A 19,465-nucleotide genomic window follows, 5' to 3' on the forward strand; every position below is an offset into this window, starting at 1 on the left:
TGTCAATAAAAATCTGAAATCTATCAACATCACTGCTCCTATAAACATCATTCCAGTCGGAAGACCCAAGTAATCTTTGAAATTCACCAGTACTCTCATCATTTATAAATCTCTTGTAACATTTGGATTGAGAACAATTATACTTTTCAAACCTGAAAACTGTAAATACACTTAAATGATCACTAACATCATTTACCAAAACTCCAGATTTCAATACATTAATAATATTATTTGTGAAGATGTTATCAATAAGAGTTGCAGAATTTTGTGTTATCCTAGTGGGATTTAGGATAAGTGGTGTAAAAGAGAATGATGTTACCAAATCAATAAAACTATTTGCATGTGGATTAGAAATCGTTGCTAAAAGATCAATATTAAAAAAAACAACAATGAGAAAACATTGTTTATTTTCTCTAGATATTGCACTGAGTGATTTTTCTAAAGCAGACAAAAACTCATTCATAGATTGACCGGGAGGCCTGTATACAATGGCAAGAATTATATTATTTGATTTGGAATATATTTAAATAAAAATTGATTCTATGAAAGAATTAAAACCATCTAAATCATTCCTTCGCTTATATCTCATACCATTTTTCATCAAGCCACCAACACCTCCTCCACGTTTACTTGTCCTACCACATCCAACAAAAACATACCCTGGCATATTGATTGATTCATGTGTAGAAAGCCAGGTTTCTGTCAAAGCTATACATGAAAGTTGGCAAGAAATATCGGCAATCACACTGCGAAAGTCGTCAAAATTTTTCTTAATACTCCTACAATTAAAATGAACCACAGAAAAAACATTTTTGTTTTCATAATTGCTACAATTCATTACATCACTGAAGTCCTCTGGTAAGATATAATAAACATTACCAATATTCACCTCATCAAAAGAGAAACTATAATTATCATCTGCTTGGAAACATGAATTACAAATTGATTCAGAAGCCTTTAATACTTGCCTATGACATACACTACATAACTTAGAATCTGGAAACATATAGAAAAAACAATGACACAAAACACAACAAAATTATCTCACAATATAAAGAATAACATCCCAAAACACTTGCTAGGATATGTATACAGAAAAGGGACCAGAATAGATTGTACCTGGAGATCAGTTAGCCAATGGCTGTAAGTCATAGTGCAATAGAGAGTACAGATGTGGCACTCACATCATGTAAACCAGTTTACATTTCATATCATCAGTCTCGCACATGTGGCTTTTTTTGTCCCCGCCGAACGAGTTCGAGCAGGGGACTATGAAACGGGCTCCGTACGTGTGTGTGTCCATGTGTATGTGTGTGCGTCCGTGTGTGATCAAAATGTTCAATTTGCTACTTCTCTGTCATTTATGAGCCAATTTTGATTCTGTTTGCTTTATATGATAGCACTACATGGGAGCTTTGAAACTTCTACACAGAATTTCAGTTGTGACCTTTGACCTGTATTGTACATTTTGCTATAAAATGCTACTCCTTCACCATTTCTAACCCGATTTCGATTCCGTTTGCTTATGTGATGGCACTAGGTGAGGGCTTCAAAACTTCTACACAGAATTTTGACTTTTGACCTTGATTTTTGACCTATATTCTACATTTTGCTACAAAATGCTACTCCTTCGCCATTTCTGACCTGATTTCGATTCCCTTTGCTTTATGTGATGGCACTAGGTGAGGGCTTCCAAACTTCTACCCAGAATTTTGACCTTTGACTTCTTTGACCTTTGACCTTGATTTTTGACCTATATTGTACATTTTGCTACAAAATGCTACTCCTTTGCCATTTTTAACCCGATTTTGATTCCGTTTGCTTTATGTGATGGCACTAGGTGAGGGCTTCAAAACTTCTACACAGAATTTTGACCTTTGACTTCTTTGACCTTTGACCTTGATTTTTGACCTATATTGTACATTTTGCTACAAAATGATACTCCTTCGCCATTTCTAACCCGATTTCGATTCCGTTTGCTTTATGTGATGGCACTAGTTGAGGGCTTCAAAACTTTTACACAGAATTTTGACCTTTGACTTTTTTTTACCTTTGACCTTGATTTTTTACCTATATTGTACATTTTGCTACAAAATGCTACTCCTTTGCCATTTCTAACCCGATTTCGATTCCATTTGCTTTATGTGATGGCACTAGTTGAGGGCTTCAAAACTTCTACACAGAATTTTGACCTTTGACTTCTTTGACCTTTGACCTTGATTTTTTGACCTGTATTGTACATTTTGCTACAAAATGCTACTTCCGGCGGGGACATATATTACGCACCACGTTATTTCTACTTTTCCTTGTTACATTTTCATCTTCTTCTTGAAAACCCCAAGACCGATTTTCATCAAACTTGGCAGGTTACATCCCTAGGGGGTTAGGAACTCAATTTGTTAAAATGGGCACCATGCCCCGCCCAGGGGGCCCCCATGGGGGTCAAACCCCTTAAAATTAAGGAATCTGTAAAAATCTTATCTAGAACCAGAAGTGATAGAGCTAAGTTAATACCAGGGTTCTCGCCAGGATTTTCTTCACGCTTGTCGGCATTTATGGGCGCTGTTCTGGGGGTGGGTACGGGAGGGGGGTTCCCCCTCCCGCGCAAAGCGCGGAAGCCTTCGCTAATGCTCAATACAACACAGATAAATCGCCGCTAAAATGCCACTAAATGCGACATTCTCACGGAGATGTAATGAACGTTGTGAGGGGCATATTCTCACAGAAACAATGCAGAAACTCCATACCTTATGTTAGCGGCAGTTCCTAAATAATACCGGTAAATGAAAGAGAAGTATAGGTGCCGATGGTGGAGGTTCCGATTTCTTTTAGGCCTTTCCTGTTTCACTGTTGCAATAATTAGCCGCCTCTGCATCGCAACAACGCGCGCCGTGTTGCTTTCTCGCCGTCTGCTCGACCACGTGGTAGGCCTATTGCATGCAGATGCGCGAGAAGCGATCGAGAACTTTCGGGACATCGTTGCACTTTCCTTTCTGGGAAAACTGCGGTAGTTTGGCCGTGACATCAAAGAGATATCCTACAATTTTAAATGTAATGATGGTCATTATTCCGAAGGTTTGTTTAATCATAAAATGAAACGATTCATTACTGAGTACTTCGAAGGTTTGTGATCGAAAACAACAACAACACCAAAGGTCGGTACTACAGATGAATGTTCAAAATAAAACTGATTTCGTTCGAAGATTAACAAGCATTTTTTCTTTATTATTTTCCGATCAACGAACCTTCAGAAAGGAATCTATCATCTATCATCGTTATTGTTTCAGAATAAAAAAAACCTTCAGAATAAGAAAACACCGTTGTTGTATTCCGAAATTATACTGGCAGAACATTCGAAATAACAAAACTGATTTCGTTTGGATATAAACGAATATTTTCTCCTTTATAATTTTTCTATTAACGATCATTCAGAATTAAGAATGTAGAGTATTATTTTGCCATTATTCTGTCGGAGTAACGAACCCTGAGGGTAAGAAAACTATAACCGTTTTAATTTCTTCTTTATCGTTTTCCGATTAACGATCGTTCAGAATTAAGAATCTAAAGTATTATCGTTATTCTTTCGCAGTAACGAACCTTCAGAGTAAAAGAAAACTAACAGTTTTGGGGCCGTCGTTTTATTCTGAAATTTCACTGACGGAAACGTTCGAAATAACAAAACTCAAGTGATTTCGTTGTGAAATGAACGGACATTTTTTAAAATCATTTTTGGATTAACGAACCTTCAGAATAAGGAATATAGCATTGTTTTATCATTAATCTGTCGGAGTAACGAACCCTAAGAGCAAGAAAAGTGCAATTGTTTTTTTTTGGGCAGTTGTTTTATTCCAAATTTCACTGGCAAAACGTTCGAAATGACGCACTGATTTCGTTTTGAAATTTACGGACATTTTTCTTTATTCAATTTTCGGTTAACGAACCTTCAGAATAAAGAATCTACAATTTATTATTTCATCATTACTACTTCTGTCGGAATAACAGACCCTTATAGAGTACGAAAACACGCTGTTTTGTGCCGTCGTTTTATTCCAAAATTTCACTGACAAAAACGTTCGAAATAACAAAACTGATTTCGTTTTGAAATGAACGGACATTTTTTCTTAATCATTTTTTTTTTTTGATTAACGAACCTTCAGAAGAAGGAATCTAGCATTATTTTTTCATTAATCTGTCGGAGTAACGAACCCTCAGAGTAAGAAAACTGCAATCGAGAACTTTCGGGACATCGTTGCACTTTCCTTTCTGGGAAAACTGCGGTAGTTTGGCCGTGACATCAAAGAGATATCCTACAATTTTAAATGTAATGATGGTCATTATTCCGAAGGTTTGTTTAATCATAAAATGAAACGATTCATTACTGAGTACTTCGAAGGTTTGTGATCGAAAACAACAACAACACCAAAGGTCGGTACTACAGATGAATGTTCAAAATAAAACTGATTTCGTTCGAAGATTAACAAGCATTTTTTCTTTATTATTTTCCGATCAACGAACCTTCAGAAAGGAATCTATCATCTATCATCGTTATTGTTTCAGAATAAAAAAAAACCTTCAGAATAAGAAAACACCGTTGTTGTATTCCGAAATTATACTGGCAGAACGTTCGAAATAACAAAACTGATTTCGTCGTGAAATGAACGGACATTTTTTCTTAATCATTTTTGGATTAACGAACCTTCAGAATAAAGAATCTAGCATCATTTTATCATTAATCTGTCGGAGTAACGAAAAAAAAAATGAACCTTGGTGGCGATAACTGATGCTGGTGTAGAGAAAAACAAAGACAGCTCGCTCAAAAGATGCTTCCTTCTTTCAGTTTATTTTCTCCCCAGTCATTCTTATCGTTCTCATCCCATGAACCCCTGCCATGCACGGACGATGAACAAAACAAAATGTTACCGACGCTGCAAGGAAAAAAAAAAAAAGAAAAAAAAAAGAAAGAAACACGTCCTCGAAGCAAATTATCTACACTTTTCAAGTTGAAAAAATTGACGTTCGTAATGATGAATAAAAAAAAAAGCACGACCTCAAGCAGTGGGGAAACTTGATATCATGGCTTGTGGAAATTTCCACGAAATTTCCACGAAAGCCAGGTGTCAGGTAAAGAATGTCGCGCGTACTGCCACCTTGCTTCAGTAGTCGTAAACAGCGTGTACATAGCATGTAAACCAACTGGGAATATTGATGAATGATCAGCCATTTATTTTCTGCCCATGAAGGCCCCCTAACCCACCTTTACAAACCAACCCAGAAGCACGTGGAGCATTACGTACGTTGAACTTGAAAGACCATCATGACAGAATTAATATAAATTTCGGCCCGGAGAAGGAAAATGGAATATTCACGAATGACGTTTACAAATCCATGGAAATTGAAAAGGCTAAAATGGAACGCATGGCTTTTTAGATTTAAAAAAAAAATAATCCACTGAAACTACCAAAACCTAAATAAAAATTTGCATTTGCTTACTCCATCGCACGTTCTTTTTTCTTTTCTTTTTTTTTTAACGAAAAATGGAGTTAATTTTCTCTCAGCGGCAATGCTTTGAACGCATCTAATTTTGCATCATTGCCGATGGCCAGCTTCCTAAAGTATTGATACGAATCCTTTCAAATATACGAAACAAAGTCTAAAAATCCTGGATCCTGGCGGTGAATTTCGATGGTATTATAAATCCTGCTCACTATCAAAATTTAATCATCTGTTCCTTGCGCCATTTTACCAACCAACTGTAACTGTTCCTGAAAATTTCATCCTAATCTGTTCCCAAATTTTGACTTATTTTGCGAATAGAGAGACAGACAGGCAGACAAACTAACAAACAAACCAAAGCAGCCACAAAAAAAAAAATAAATAAAAAATACAACCTTTGGCGGAGGGGGGCATGCATTTCATATCGTTTGTTTTTGCGTAACCCGACAACAAGCGTGACAACAAGCGAGCACGTGTCAGCCTTCCTCAGCCTCCTTCGGCCTCCGACCCTCTCTTTCCGTCCTCTCTCTCCCTCTCACAATACACTGTACCGTTGTACACGCAGGCAGCTGTAAGTGGCCGGCTGGGTGCTTGTGCATGTGTGTGTGGATCCCAAATCAGAGCGCATGCGAGTGAGCAAGTGTGTGATGTGGTGTGTATCAGCTAGTACGTCGCTCTGTTGAGCCGCGTTGTTGTGATCGGTGCGGTGACTGCGTAGATAAATTTTTGCGCTTGTATAAGTATGTAAACTGCTGCTGCTTTCAACATCTAGCTTCTTTTCTAGCCAGATAATAAAGACTGAAAAAGGCGAGAAATTGGTCCGAACTTAGCTCGTCAAGCAAGTTACCCTTGTCGGCAAGTTCACGCGTGGTGTTACCCTTGTCGGCAAGTTTTACCCTTGTCGGCAATTGCTTCTTCAAACCGCACGCTTGTCGGGGCCGACAAGGGTGATATACGCTGGCGAGATCCCTGAATACTATGAGTTAGTACATTGATGACTGTAGTTTCAAGTTTGTTCATGGTAGAATCAGGGGTGCCCCCCTTGGGACCCAGGGGAGGGGGGTGGGGAGGGGTCCTAATGGGGCCTAAATTGTACATTTTCATTTTCTTCTTGAGAACCCCATGACCCATTTTCACCAAACTTGGCAGGTAGCATCCCTAGGGGGTTAGGATCTCAATTTGTTAAAAATGGGCACCATGCCCCACCCAGGGGGCCCCCAGGGGGGGCTCAAACCCCCCAAAATGAAGGAATCTTTAAAAATTTTCTCTAGAATCAGAAGTTATAGAGCTAAGATAATACTATGAGTGAGTACATTAATGACCGTAGTTTCAGGTTTGTTCATAGCAGATCCAGGGGTGCCCCTCTTGGGGGCGGGGGGGGGGGGGGGGGTTGGGAAGGTCCAAATGGGGGCCTGAATTGTACATTTTCATCTTCTTCCTGAAAACCTCATGATGGATTTTCATCAAACTTGGCAGGTAGCATCCCTAGGGGGTCAGGATCTCAATTTATCAAAATGGGCACCATGCCCCACCCAGAGGGCCCCAGGGGGCCCGAATCCCCCCAAATTAAGGAATCTTAAAAAACTTGGGCCCTTATTGTACATTTTCATCTTCTACTTGAGAATGCCTGGTCAAATTTTAGTAGAGCTGCGAATAATCTAGATTAGTGACTGCGTGAAAGGTGACCTTGCGATACTCAGGTGAGCGCTAGACCAGCGGGTCTCTTGTTTTAGACATCATTGCTAAATGATTTTGGTGCCAATAAAAGCCTCTAAAGTAATTTAATATTGCTATCAGTGAAATGTATGTGTTATCACCGAGTCCCATTTTAAGCACATGCCCACCGAACCCCTCATGGTGGTTACGATGCATTACGTTTATGGTGGTTATTACATTCAGGGTTAAGACGTATTACATTTAGGGTGGATATTGCATTTAGGGTTTAAAAGTATAACATTTAGGGTTTGTATTACATTGAGGGTGGATACATTTAGGGTTTTGCTATAACACACATTTCCCATAGACACCTGCCCGAGTATACTCGGGACTCGTCCTCAACGGGTTAAAGGTTAAAGTGTAAATACATGTAGGGTTGACTCAATTTCCATAGTACATATTGTCGCTGGGGTGACAAGACCTTATATCTCAAATTTTGGTTAAAATGACATTTTTATACCCCCACCCACATATAGGAATCACTCTGAGGTCGGTAGCCGGTCAGTCGGGCGGGCGGTCAGTCCGTTGCAAAATCTTGTGGATCAAACTCCTCTCTCATTTTTTGAGCAATTGACCCCAAATTTGGCATGTGTGACCACTATCAAAGGGAGATACATGTGCAAGATACCTTTTTCATTAGTATCGCATAATGCGTTGCCATGCAACAGCATATTTTCATAAGAACTTGTGGATCGAACTACTCTCTCATTTTTTGTGCAATTAACCCCAAATTTAGTATGTGTGGCCGCTATCAAAGGAGTATATGCAAGACACCTTTTTCGTTAGTATTGCATAATGAGTTGCCATGGCAACGGCAAATTTCGTAAAAACTTGTGGATCGAACTACTTTCTCATTTTTTTGAGCAATTAACTTCAGATTTGGCATTTTGACCCCAAATTTGGCATGTGTGACCACTATTAAGGGGAGATGTGCAAGATACCTTTTTCGTTAGTATCGCATAATGCGTTGCCATGGCAACGGCATATTTTCATAAGAACTCGTGGATCGAACTCCTCTCTCATTTTTTTTAGCAATCAACCCCAAATTTGGCATATGTTACCGCTTCTATCAAAGGTAGATGTGCAAGACAACTTTTTTGTTAGTATCGTGTAATGCATTGCCATGGCAATGGCAAATTTCGTAAAAACTTGTGGCTCGAACTACTTTCTCATTTTTTTGAGCAATTAACTTCATACCTTCATAAATATGACGATTGAGAGAATTCAGTTCTCAACATTAGTAGAACACATAGGTGAAAGTTTGAGGGAAATTGGAAAATCCGTTCAAAAGTTATGAATTTTGGAAGCTTCAGGTCCGCAATCGCTGGATGTCAAGACTAACAGCTTGTGATGTCATATTTGTACAACCATATAAAGAAACTATAAAGAAAATTCAACATATTTTCACTTTTTTCTCACATAATAGAAGAGCACATGACTTGCCTTTTTCAGAAGGCGCAGGGGGAGTAATATTACCCTTAACATATATCAGTTACAAGTTGAGGGAATGTGTACTTGTTTCAAAAAATGAAATTTTGTGGAATTCTCTTTATATTTTCCTTATATCGTTGTACGCATGTGACATCATCAACTGCAGTAGTCTTCTCATCCAGCAGTGACTGCACAGAAACTTTAAAAATTCATAACTTTTGAACGGATTGTCCAATTTTCCTCAAACTTTCACTGATGTGTTCCACTTATATTGCTGCCTTATCTCAGTCCACATGTATATGAAGGTGAACTTTTCCTTTAACCTAACTCTTTTAGTTTTTAAGCATTTGGCTTGAAAATTGGCACATGTGACCACTATGGTACGTAGATGTACATACTGACTACTACTGACTTCATACGTTACCATGGTAACAATATAGTTTGAATGAAAATCTACGAAAATATCGTGGATTCAGGTAACTCCCTCAGTCTTAGGGCACTTGAATTGAAATTTGGCACACATGACCACTATAGTATAATAGATGTGCAAACTAAATCTTTCGTTAGCGGTGAACAATGCGTTGCCATGGTAACAGTTTTTTATTTCACCAAAAAGCATACAAAAATATTGTGGATTCAGCTAACTCCCTTAGTCTTTGAGCATCTAGCGTGAAATTTGCCACACATGACTACTGTGGTATATAGATGTGTAAACGTAAAGGCTCTCTTACATCCGGTCGTGCGTGGTACTACGAGTGGTTTGCGTGCCAAAAATGGACCAAGTAGTGAGATGCACACAAGTGGAAAGTACTTTTTTTGGTGGTCGCAAACACAATGCATAGCACGCAGCCTGAAAACTGGCCGGCCAGTTTTTCGCTACGACCTGGCTGCAACAATTAGCACGCGTGGGGCACGCCCGGAGTATGCAAGACAAAAGTACTGAGTAAGTTCGATAGGCATGCTTGTAACACAGGCAAAACATGCAACAATTCAGGGGTATTTTCCCACGAAGGCATACTTACCATGCAAGAGGCTCTTACTTTCCACTTGCTTTCAATGTACGTGTTAACAAAAGGGGGGTGAGCGCACTTCCTCCGTGCGTATTACCTACTTCCAAAATGCGTGGTGAGTACTACTACCGTACTTGGTGAAGTACGTCACTCTCAGACAACGAACGTGATCAGCACGATAAAAAGTGCGTCAGAAGTACATGTTGAGACATGCTCAGGTGCATCTTGCTCCTATATAAAAGCTGATATGGACAGCGTGCTTTCAGTTGGGCGTCAACATTTTCTGCAGTGAGTCCACATTTTGTGCACAATGGCTCCCAAGGGAAAATCATTAAATCATCAAATTTCCCCTGTACAGAGTAAGATTTGGATCACGATGCGGATCACTACCCAAATCTTACTCATTTTGCCGCCCAAACATGCCTACTGACATCAGCAACAATAATGTTTTAGTTCATGCATAAATCTCGCGCCGGTTAGTAACGACAACGCACAATTCCCAAATCTCTTGAGAGATTTTGAGAGAGCAGGATCGGAAACCTAGGCCCGTTTCTAGACACTTTACGTTTTAAACTTGATTTGAAATATCAAATGCAAATTCCCCAAAATTGCATTAAACTTTGCGATTTAAATTCAAGTGCGTTGCTGCGAAGATATGCGTGTGATTTTGCATGATTCTGTCGAGATAATTTTTCAGTGCCGACTGAGTTGAAATGTGTGTCGCCATATTTGTTCTGTTTTAATTTGTATTGCCATACTCTGAAAATGAATTGTTCTCGTGCTCCGATTCGCAACATTACCGCTCTGTACGGCACGGGCCCGTCTGAAATAAAAAGAAGCAGAAAAGTTTGTTTGAAAATGACATCTTTCGGACTACTACGTATAACCTTCGTAAAAACAAACCTCTTTCCATTGTCGGACTAATTTAACTTTGGACTGAGATTTAAACCTTCGGCAAAGCGAACTTTAAAGGATGGTGAACGAGACATTAAAATCAAGAAAATCATACAAAAGAAGGTGTCAAAGCAGAGGGAAATGTCTGTTAAAACAGATTTTTTATGTGACTTTTTAAAATATATTCGTACCACTGAAAAATCGTGAGTTAAAACTGACTGATTTACTTCACCGATTTTCGCTCCAGAACGGCCGTCTTTTTCGGGGCCCTAAAATATGACGTCATGACGTGGACGAACGTACCCTTTACGATCGAGTGGGCAGCGCTAGCTAGCTCTACATCGAGTCCGCCATTCATAAAGCACGTACATTGTAGTTCTTTGTGAACGGATGCAATACAATACTGTACCTTGCCTGTCTTTAGTCGCATCTGCTTTATCGGCAGAAACAGCAGGGTAAAATGTACCATTACTTATAAAAAGAAGAGATGAATGAATGAATGAATAGATAAATAAATAAATAAATAAATGAATAATAGCCATAATAATACTAATAATATAGTCTAAAGCAACGTCAGTAGCGAACCGCCGAGTCCCCGCCGGAGAGCTAGTTTGGTGTGTATGGAAGCCCCACTACATATCGACCACATTCTTTTAAACTGACCGCATATAATTCGCGCACTGAACACTTAGTACGCACTTCGTCTGCGCGCAAAGCACATAAAAATGGATCGGCTTTGAATGTAGATGAGGATGGTGTGGGAAAACGCGATAATTCACTGTTCATTAGTGGTTTTAATCAAGGACAAAATTTCGAATGAATATTTTCACTGAATCGTAATGACGGCAAAATCGTGAAATAGGCCCCACCATAGTGCGCGTGCACCCGTGCGTTAGCAAGCAAGGGTAGGTCCTAGGGTTAGGGTTAGGGTTAGGGTTTAGGGTTAGGTAGGGTTGTATTCATGATTAAATTGGCTGTTAAATTAGTCGAGGGACATTACGGAGTCCTTCCGAGAAGAAAGAGAGGACGAAAGATGCTATGCTGTGGAAATCGGCCCCACCGCTGTATCAATTTCGCGTAAACGCTGTTTGGTGGGGCCGCATTCACGAGTATTAGTATTATACTGTGGAAGGAAGCCCCACCGCCGTGCTTACCTACCGATGAACGCCACACGATGGGGCTGAATTCACGAGTATAAATAGGCGAGCCGCCGTAGTACTAGTACGGACACGAAGTGGTGGGGCCTATTTCACGAGTATGCCGTAATGGCAACACAATGTAATGTCTATGACAGCACAATGTAATGTCTTTTGGAAGTTCCTAAAAAGCTTCGTTGACGTTTTCTACAACATGGTGTTCAATACAACTCGGTTTGCGTGCATTGTCAATGCAAAAAACAGCGGTCGATCCTGATAACGCGATTTACCGCGGGGAGCTGAAACGAGGCCACGCTAGTTCGTCGGCGATATTTTTGCACTGAAACTTCGAATCGAAAAGGGAACAACGGCATTTGATAGAGCTGGATTTTCTCAATCACGTAGGTCAAGTTTTTTACGTGAATTTCAGTGTTAAATATTCTTATCAAGCAAATAAACATTAGGCGGTCGATGAGTAGTAGGTCCAACCCTACATAGGCTACTCCACTACGTAGATCCTTACGTTAGCTAGGTCAGAGTTCTTGTTCTACCGTAATGTTAGGCTCTACTACTGTGCTAACTAGGCCTATTAAACGGTTACTATAAGCCGTCTAAGAGTAGAGACTGAGGCGCGAAAGTGCAAGTAGAAATTTAAAAAGGTATACTTCATGGTAATTCGAAGGAAGATGGATTCAATAAGTGAAATTATAACTCACTTTTGCTTGATAAGAGTAAACAAGACACGTACAGATACCTCGGTGCACTCAGGTCATCATGCGGAATTCACGCTTTGAATGCGAACCACGGCGCACGCGGCGTGATACAGAGCGTAGCTTAGGTGCAAAGTTAGCTAGCGTCAGCGAGCGCAGGGCTGATTCGTCCATGTCATAACGTCATAATTTTGGTCACCAAAATTTCGCCATCAGATCGGGTTCAGGTGGTCTAAAAAGGGCCTCAAAACACCATCTCTCAATCGTTCCAAAGACACTTTCACCTTCTGAAAGTTAACTATTCATATTCCTAGAGACTTAAGCTTTGCAGAAATATATAAATGACTTTGTTTATGAATACCGACATTTTTTTCTTGTTCACCATACTTTAGCAATAATTCGTTGTCATTTTTTCATTGACATTTTGTGAAGCAGCATGTGTTTCGGCAGTTTCGAACGTGTGAATGTTGCGATGTCTTTCCCCTGCAAGTGCAGACCAAATTTGGTCACGGTGAAAGTTCCGTTACGAAATAAAAAATAATGCGAGCCTTTTCAACCATAACGCACTTCCGTAAATTTTTATGCGTTTAAATGCAGTTTCTGGTTTCGGACAAAACCTGCAAGTCTTTTCTGCAACGCTCTTGCTTTTTAAATACAGCGTTGCTTGTGATTTGACGGACTTGCATTTGATTTTTAGAGTTGCGTTTAAATGCAATTGACTTTAAATTTCATACAATTTTCTAGTTTCGTATGATTATCAAACGCAAGTCTTTTCAGTGTTCCGTGTGATTTGATGGACTTGCATTTGATTTTTAGAGTTGCGTTTAAACGCAGTTGAGTTTAAGTTTCCAACAATTTTCTAGTTTCGTATGATTATCAAACGCAAGTCTTTTCAGCGTTCCGTGTGATTTGATGGACTTGCATTTGATTTTCAGAGTTGCGTTTGATTTCTTATTTTGCTTACGAAATAAAAAATAATGCAAGTCTTTTAAACTATAACACAACTCCGTAGATGTTTAGAGATGCATTTAAACGCAGTTTCTTATAGTTCCGTACAAAAACCGCAAGTCTTCTCTGCACCGCTCTTGCATTTAAATACAGCCTTACGTGTGATTTGATGGACTTGCATTTGTTTTTTAGAGTTGCGTTTAAACGCAATTGAGTTCAAAAAAAGTTCCCTACAATTTTCTAGTTTCGTATGATTATCAAACGCACGTCTTTCAGCTTTCCGTGTGATTTGATGGACTTGCATTGGATTTTCAGAGTTGCGTTAAATTGCTAATTTTGCTTACGAAATAAAAAAAGTAATGCAAGTCTTTTCAACAATAATGCACTTCCGTAGATGTATAGAGATGTTTTTAAACGCAGTTTCTAGTTTTGTACAAAACCGCAAGTCTTCTCTGCAATGCTCTTGCATTTAAATACATCGTTGCGTGTGATTTGATGGACTTGCATTTGATTATTGAAGTTGCGTTTAAACGCAATTGAGTTTCAGGTTCGTACAATTATTTTCTAGTTTCATATGATTATCAGACGCAAGTCTTTTCAGCAACGCACTTGCGTTTAAATGCAAAAGTTGCGTGTGATATGATACACCTGCATTTGATTTTTGTTTTGAGTTGCATTATTAGTTGCATTGCAATAAATTTTCTAGAAAGGGCCCAGGTCTTAATACCGCTTCGGAATAATTAACGTCAGAATATTCGGATTTACAAAAACATTTCATGTTAGGATAATGAATACCTACTGGGACATAGTGAAGTGTACAAAATTTGTGCGTTTTGAGAAAAACGAGAGGGAGAAAAGGGGTAAAGTGAACTGCCTTGGGTACTACATGTAATACTCCAGTGTAAATGAGTGTATGCCTTTTCTATTCTGGCATACAAGACAATGGACGCATGGCGCGAACGCTACCGCGCCGTACTCTAGCGAATTACCGAGTAGAAATGCAGCGAATCGGAGCGGGAAAACAATTCTTTTTCAGAGAATGGCGATAAGATTTTGAGCGAAAATTATGTCGACTTAGACGAGGGAATTAACACGTATTTCAGCTCAGTTGGCACTGAAAAATCAGGTCTACTTACGCAAGTTGTCGACTTATAAATGTCGACTGAAACGAGGAAATTTTCAAGGAATAACAAAGGCAAAAATCAGGACTTTTTTATTGTGTCGACTTAAGCGAGTTGTCGACTTATGCAATGTCTATTAGGCGAGGTCTACTGTTCTTCCCCTCCGATTTAATTTTCACCCTGCGACAACTCCACGCCTGACAGGAACTCCGAGTCTGCACGATCTCTAAACACGCATGACGGGATGTAAGAGAGGCTTAATCTTTCATCAGTGGTGATCAGTGTGTTGCCATGGTAACGGCATATTTTGAATGAAAATCTTACAAAAATATTGTGGATTCAGTTAACTCCCTCAGTCTTTGAGCATTTGGCTTGAAATTTGGCACATGTGACCACTATAGTGTATAGATGTGCGAACGTGATCTTTCATCAGTGGTGACCAATGTGTTGCCATGGTAACAGCATCTTTTCACTAAAATGCATACAAAAATATTGTGGATTCAGGTAACTACCTCAGTCTTTGAGCATTAAGCTTGACATTTGGCACATGTGACCACTATAGTACGTAGATGTGTTAGCGTAATCTTTCGTCAGTGGTGACCAATATGTTGCCATGGTAACAGCATCTTTTCACTAAAATGCATACAAAAATATTGCGATTTCAGGTAACTGCCTCAGTCTTGGAGCATTTAGCTTGAAATTTGGCACATGTGACCACTGTAGTACGTAGATGTGTTAACATAATCTTTCTTCAGTTGTGATCAATGTGTTGCCATGGTATTTTGAATGAAAATCTTACAAAAAATGTTGTGGATTCAGTTAACTCCCTCAGTCTTTGAGCATTTGGCTTGAAATTTGTCACATGTGACCACTAAAGCGTATAGATGTGCAAACTGGATCTTTCATCAGTGGTGAAAAATGCATTGCCATGGTAACAGCATCTTTCCACTAAAATGCATACAAAGATATTGTGGGTTCAGGTAACTGCCTCAGTCTTTGAGCATTTAGCTTGAAATTTGGCACATGTGACCACTGTAGTACGTAAATGTGTTAACATAATCTTTCGTCAGTTGTGATCAATGTGTTGCCATGGTAACGGCATATTTTGAATGAAAATCTTATAAAAATATTGTGGATTCAGTTAACTCCCTCAGTCTTTGAGCATTTGGCTTGAAATTTGGCACATGTGACCACTATAGCGTATAGATGTGCAAACTGGATCTTTCATCAGTGGTGAAAAATGCGTTGCCATGGTAACAGCATCTTTCTACTAAAATGCATACAAAGATATTGTTGGTTCAGGTAACTGCCTCAGTCTTTGAGCATTTAGCTTAAAATTTGGCACATGTGACCACTATAGACTAGTACGTAGATGTTCATACGTAATTTTTTGTCATTGTTGATCAATGTGTTGCCATGGTAACAGCATATTTTGAATGAAAATCATGCAAAGATATTGTGGATTCAGGTAACTCCCTCAGTCTTTGAGCATTTGGCTTGAAATTTGGCACATGCAACCACTATAGTACAGAGATTATAATGCAAACTTCATATTTCATTATTGTCGAACAATGTGTTGCCACATATGGTAACAGTGCATTTTGAATGAAAATCATACAAACATTTTGATTCTCCTAACTCTCTCTGTTTTAGAGCATTTTGGCTTCAAATTTGGCACATTGTTACCTGTACATTACTTAGATACTGTGCAAAAAATATTTTGTCAGTGTTGAAAATGTGTTGCCATGGTAACAGTATATTTTAAATGAAAATGATACACTGATATTGTGAATTCAACAAAGCCCGTCAGCCTTTTAGCATTTGGCTTGAAAATTGGCACATGTGATGGCTATGATATATATAGTTGTGCAAACTTCATTTTTTCTTAATGTCCAACATTGTGTTGCCATGGTAACACAATTTTCAATGAAAACCATAGAAATCATCAATTTATTTATCTTGCTCACTCAGTTTTTGAGCACTTGACTTGAGATGTGGGACGTGTGACTAACAGTGAGCAATACATTTGTTCACTGTTGAACAGTGCATTGCCATGGTAACATTTTTCCCCCATTTAAAAGTAAAAAAAAAAAATAATAATCCTGGTTGAGCTAATGCTCTCAGTTGTGGGTGGGGGTATATTAATCACAATGAGTGATAGTTCTAGTTGTGTCTGCATGTTGTTGTGTGTTGTGAAGACTTGTATTTAATACAATTCAATTCCTGAGTTGAAAGCTATTGTTTAACCATTGGGAGCAGTGATTACAAAATATTTGAGTAAATCACATTTGTGCATATGTATAGTTCAGGTGTATCACAACACATCCTAACATATAAAAATTTTGCAATAGAATTGCAAATAGAAGGAGATATTATGAATTTATTTAATAAACCACAACTGTAGATGGTTTCTTCTAGAAATGATTTTAATGAAACAATCGTGCACATGTTGGACATTTACCAATACTTAGCATTGATTATACTGATTAACATTAAAATTTACATCGGTTGTTTCTATCCCTAAATCACATTTTAGAACTACTTTGAAGCACATGAGTTTTTGTTGTTTTTTCAATCTGCAAACTGAGTTATGGTAAATAGTGGCTTTAAAGGGACAGTTGCTTAATCAGGTCAACAGTCTCTCTACCCTTGAGTCTTCCTCAGGTTGGTCCTCAACTTGAAATTTGAGCATGTTGCAAGCTCAGAATCTGAAAATATTGCAGAAATTGTATGTGCACATCACGAGCATGTAGTAAGTGATATTTCACAGCCTATCTCTCTTTGTGCTGCTTACATTCAATGTTCTCTCTCATGGTTTGCTCACAAATATCTCAGTACCAAGTAGTTTGATATTTCTTATGTCATGCACATGTTTTTCACATGTTTGAATAAATTTTATTTTGAGCTTAATTATACAAATTTTTGAGGGTGTTGCACAAGAATTTGAGCATGTTACATTTACATGCTGAAACCCCTTGTGGACCATCCTGATCATTATTGACTAGTGATGACTGTATGACTGTTTTCCAGTTTACATACTGCCTTGAGGTGTATACAAAAAAGTAGAGTGTAAATTGAAACATGGTAGGATGTGACAAATTGTAAGCCTAATAATACTCCATGGAATACCCTGACAATTATTTATTTATTTGTACTTACTTATTTGTTTATTTGTTTACTTATTTATTTTTGAGAGGTCAGGGAGTTCTTCCAATTGTAGCATTGTTCACATGTTCAGTGATAGAATATAAAAGATGCCTCATAACATCTGAACTTAGCCTTGTAGAACTGTAAAGATATCTCTATGATGCCTTTTCTCTTCGACAACCAGCTAGAATTACATGGCCATTCTATTGAGGAAGGAGAGAGCAGTATTGACCCAGCTTTCCTGATGGAGGTAATGGAAGTGAATGAGGAGTTAGCCAATACAGACGACTTGGCTGCTGTCCATCGTATTGGCAAAGACAATTCTGGTGAGATATTCTGGTATTCTGAGCTAAATATTTAGAGCTTACAGGAGATGGCTAGTAACTGATCAGTGGGAATGCTGGGGGATGATTGTTCCAATCCTTGTGGGATTCATTTAAGAGTACATTATATATCTATTGTTGTGTGAAAGTTATTTGCTTCAGAATGGTCTCATATTCAAGTAATGTGCAGTTTAATGCTTCCAGGCTAGCATGCCTGTACAGTGACGGGGCATTAAACTGCACATTACTTGAATATGAGACCGTTCTGAAGCAAACAATTTTCACACAACAACATATATATAATGTACTCTTAAATGAGTCCCACAAGAATTGGAACAATCATCCCCCAGCATTCCCACTGATTCCCACAGATCAGTTACTAGCCATCCCCTTTAAACCCATTCAAGCATTTGTGGGATGAACTTAACACTTCACATCCTCAACCTCAGACACTTCAACAGCTAGCTGCCGCTTTGGAGGGTGAGAGGGCTATTCAGCACAATGTCATTGATCATCTGATTCCTTCAATGGGCAGGATGTACCAGACAGAACTTGACTCTTATGGGGTCACACTTATTGCTGACTGCTCATAATATCAAACAGAACCATCAGACATTAAATTTCAAGTTTCTGCTACATTAGAAACATTTGATGAAAAATTTGGCTTTATGATACTTTTTTTTTCAAAGAATGTATTTGTATTATTGATACACTTCCAGTTTTGTCTTTTTCCTTTTCAGTAAGGCTGGATGCTCTCCTGAATGAGCTGAGAAGGGCATTTAAACATGGTGAGTAATAAACCACTGTCCAAAATGCATATGATGACGCTTATCTTAGTGATAAACAAAACAAAGTTCAAAGTGCATATTAATATGAAAAAGCTTATCTTCAGAAGGGTAGATTGTCACAGCCAGTGAAAGCATGTGGTGGCTTGTTGGTCAGTGTTGACTACTTTAGATATGGCACTCAGGCAAAGTAGTAAAACACAATATTTCAGAGAATTAGGTTAAATTCCAGTCTTTGGATACAAATATTGTGGTGATACAAACAAACACACACACACACACAATCACAGAAGGTTCAGTCGATGCTTACAAGACATCTCAACTTCCACTCTATGGAGATGTCAGTCTCATCCCAATCTCCTATTTAAACTTCTACCCAAAAACCTAACAATTAATTCACAATAGAACTATAATTACATAAGATTTACTCTCATTACTGACATACACACCTTGTACTTGACTTCTGACCGACCCTGTTATAAGTTTATGCATTGAGCAATTTTCAAGGTATGAAGAAAGAGTGTAATTACAGTACAAAATAGAGGGTTTTTTTCATTTAAACCGGACCTTTGACCCTTAACCTTTGACCTTCTGGCTGGAAATTTCCCAGAGAATCTCCATTAGGTAATACATGTATATATTAAGTTTTAAGACTAATAATGCAAGCATTGCATATACTAGTATATGAGGGAAACAGTAAAATTTTGAGGAGTTGACCTTGATCTTTGACCCCTGACTATTGACCCATGAC

At 38.5% G+C, this 19,465-nt stretch overlaps 1 protein-coding gene across 1 annotated transcript in view; it reads left to right on the forward strand.

Moving 5' to 3' along the window:
• Positions 1-19,465, forward strand: part of LOC140227989 (iron-sulfur cluster co-chaperone protein HscB-like) — a 102,387-nt gene that overhangs the window by 64,597 nt on the left and 18,325 nt on the right. The window contains exons 4-5 of the mRNA XM_072308388.1: positions 17,791-17,932; positions 18,670-18,717. Of these exons, the coding sequence (XP_072164489.1) occupies positions 17,791-17,932; positions 18,670-18,717 (190 nt within the window). The remainder of the gene's footprint in view (positions 1-17,790; positions 17,933-18,669; positions 18,718-19,465) is intronic.

Source organism: Diadema setosum, chromosome 4 (assembly GCF_964275005.1).
Source record: "Diadema setosum chromosome 4, eeDiaSeto1, whole genome shotgun sequence".
In the NCBI taxonomy this organism is placed as follows: domain Eukaryota; kingdom Metazoa; phylum Echinodermata; class Echinoidea; order Diadematoida; family Diadematidae; genus Diadema; species Diadema setosum.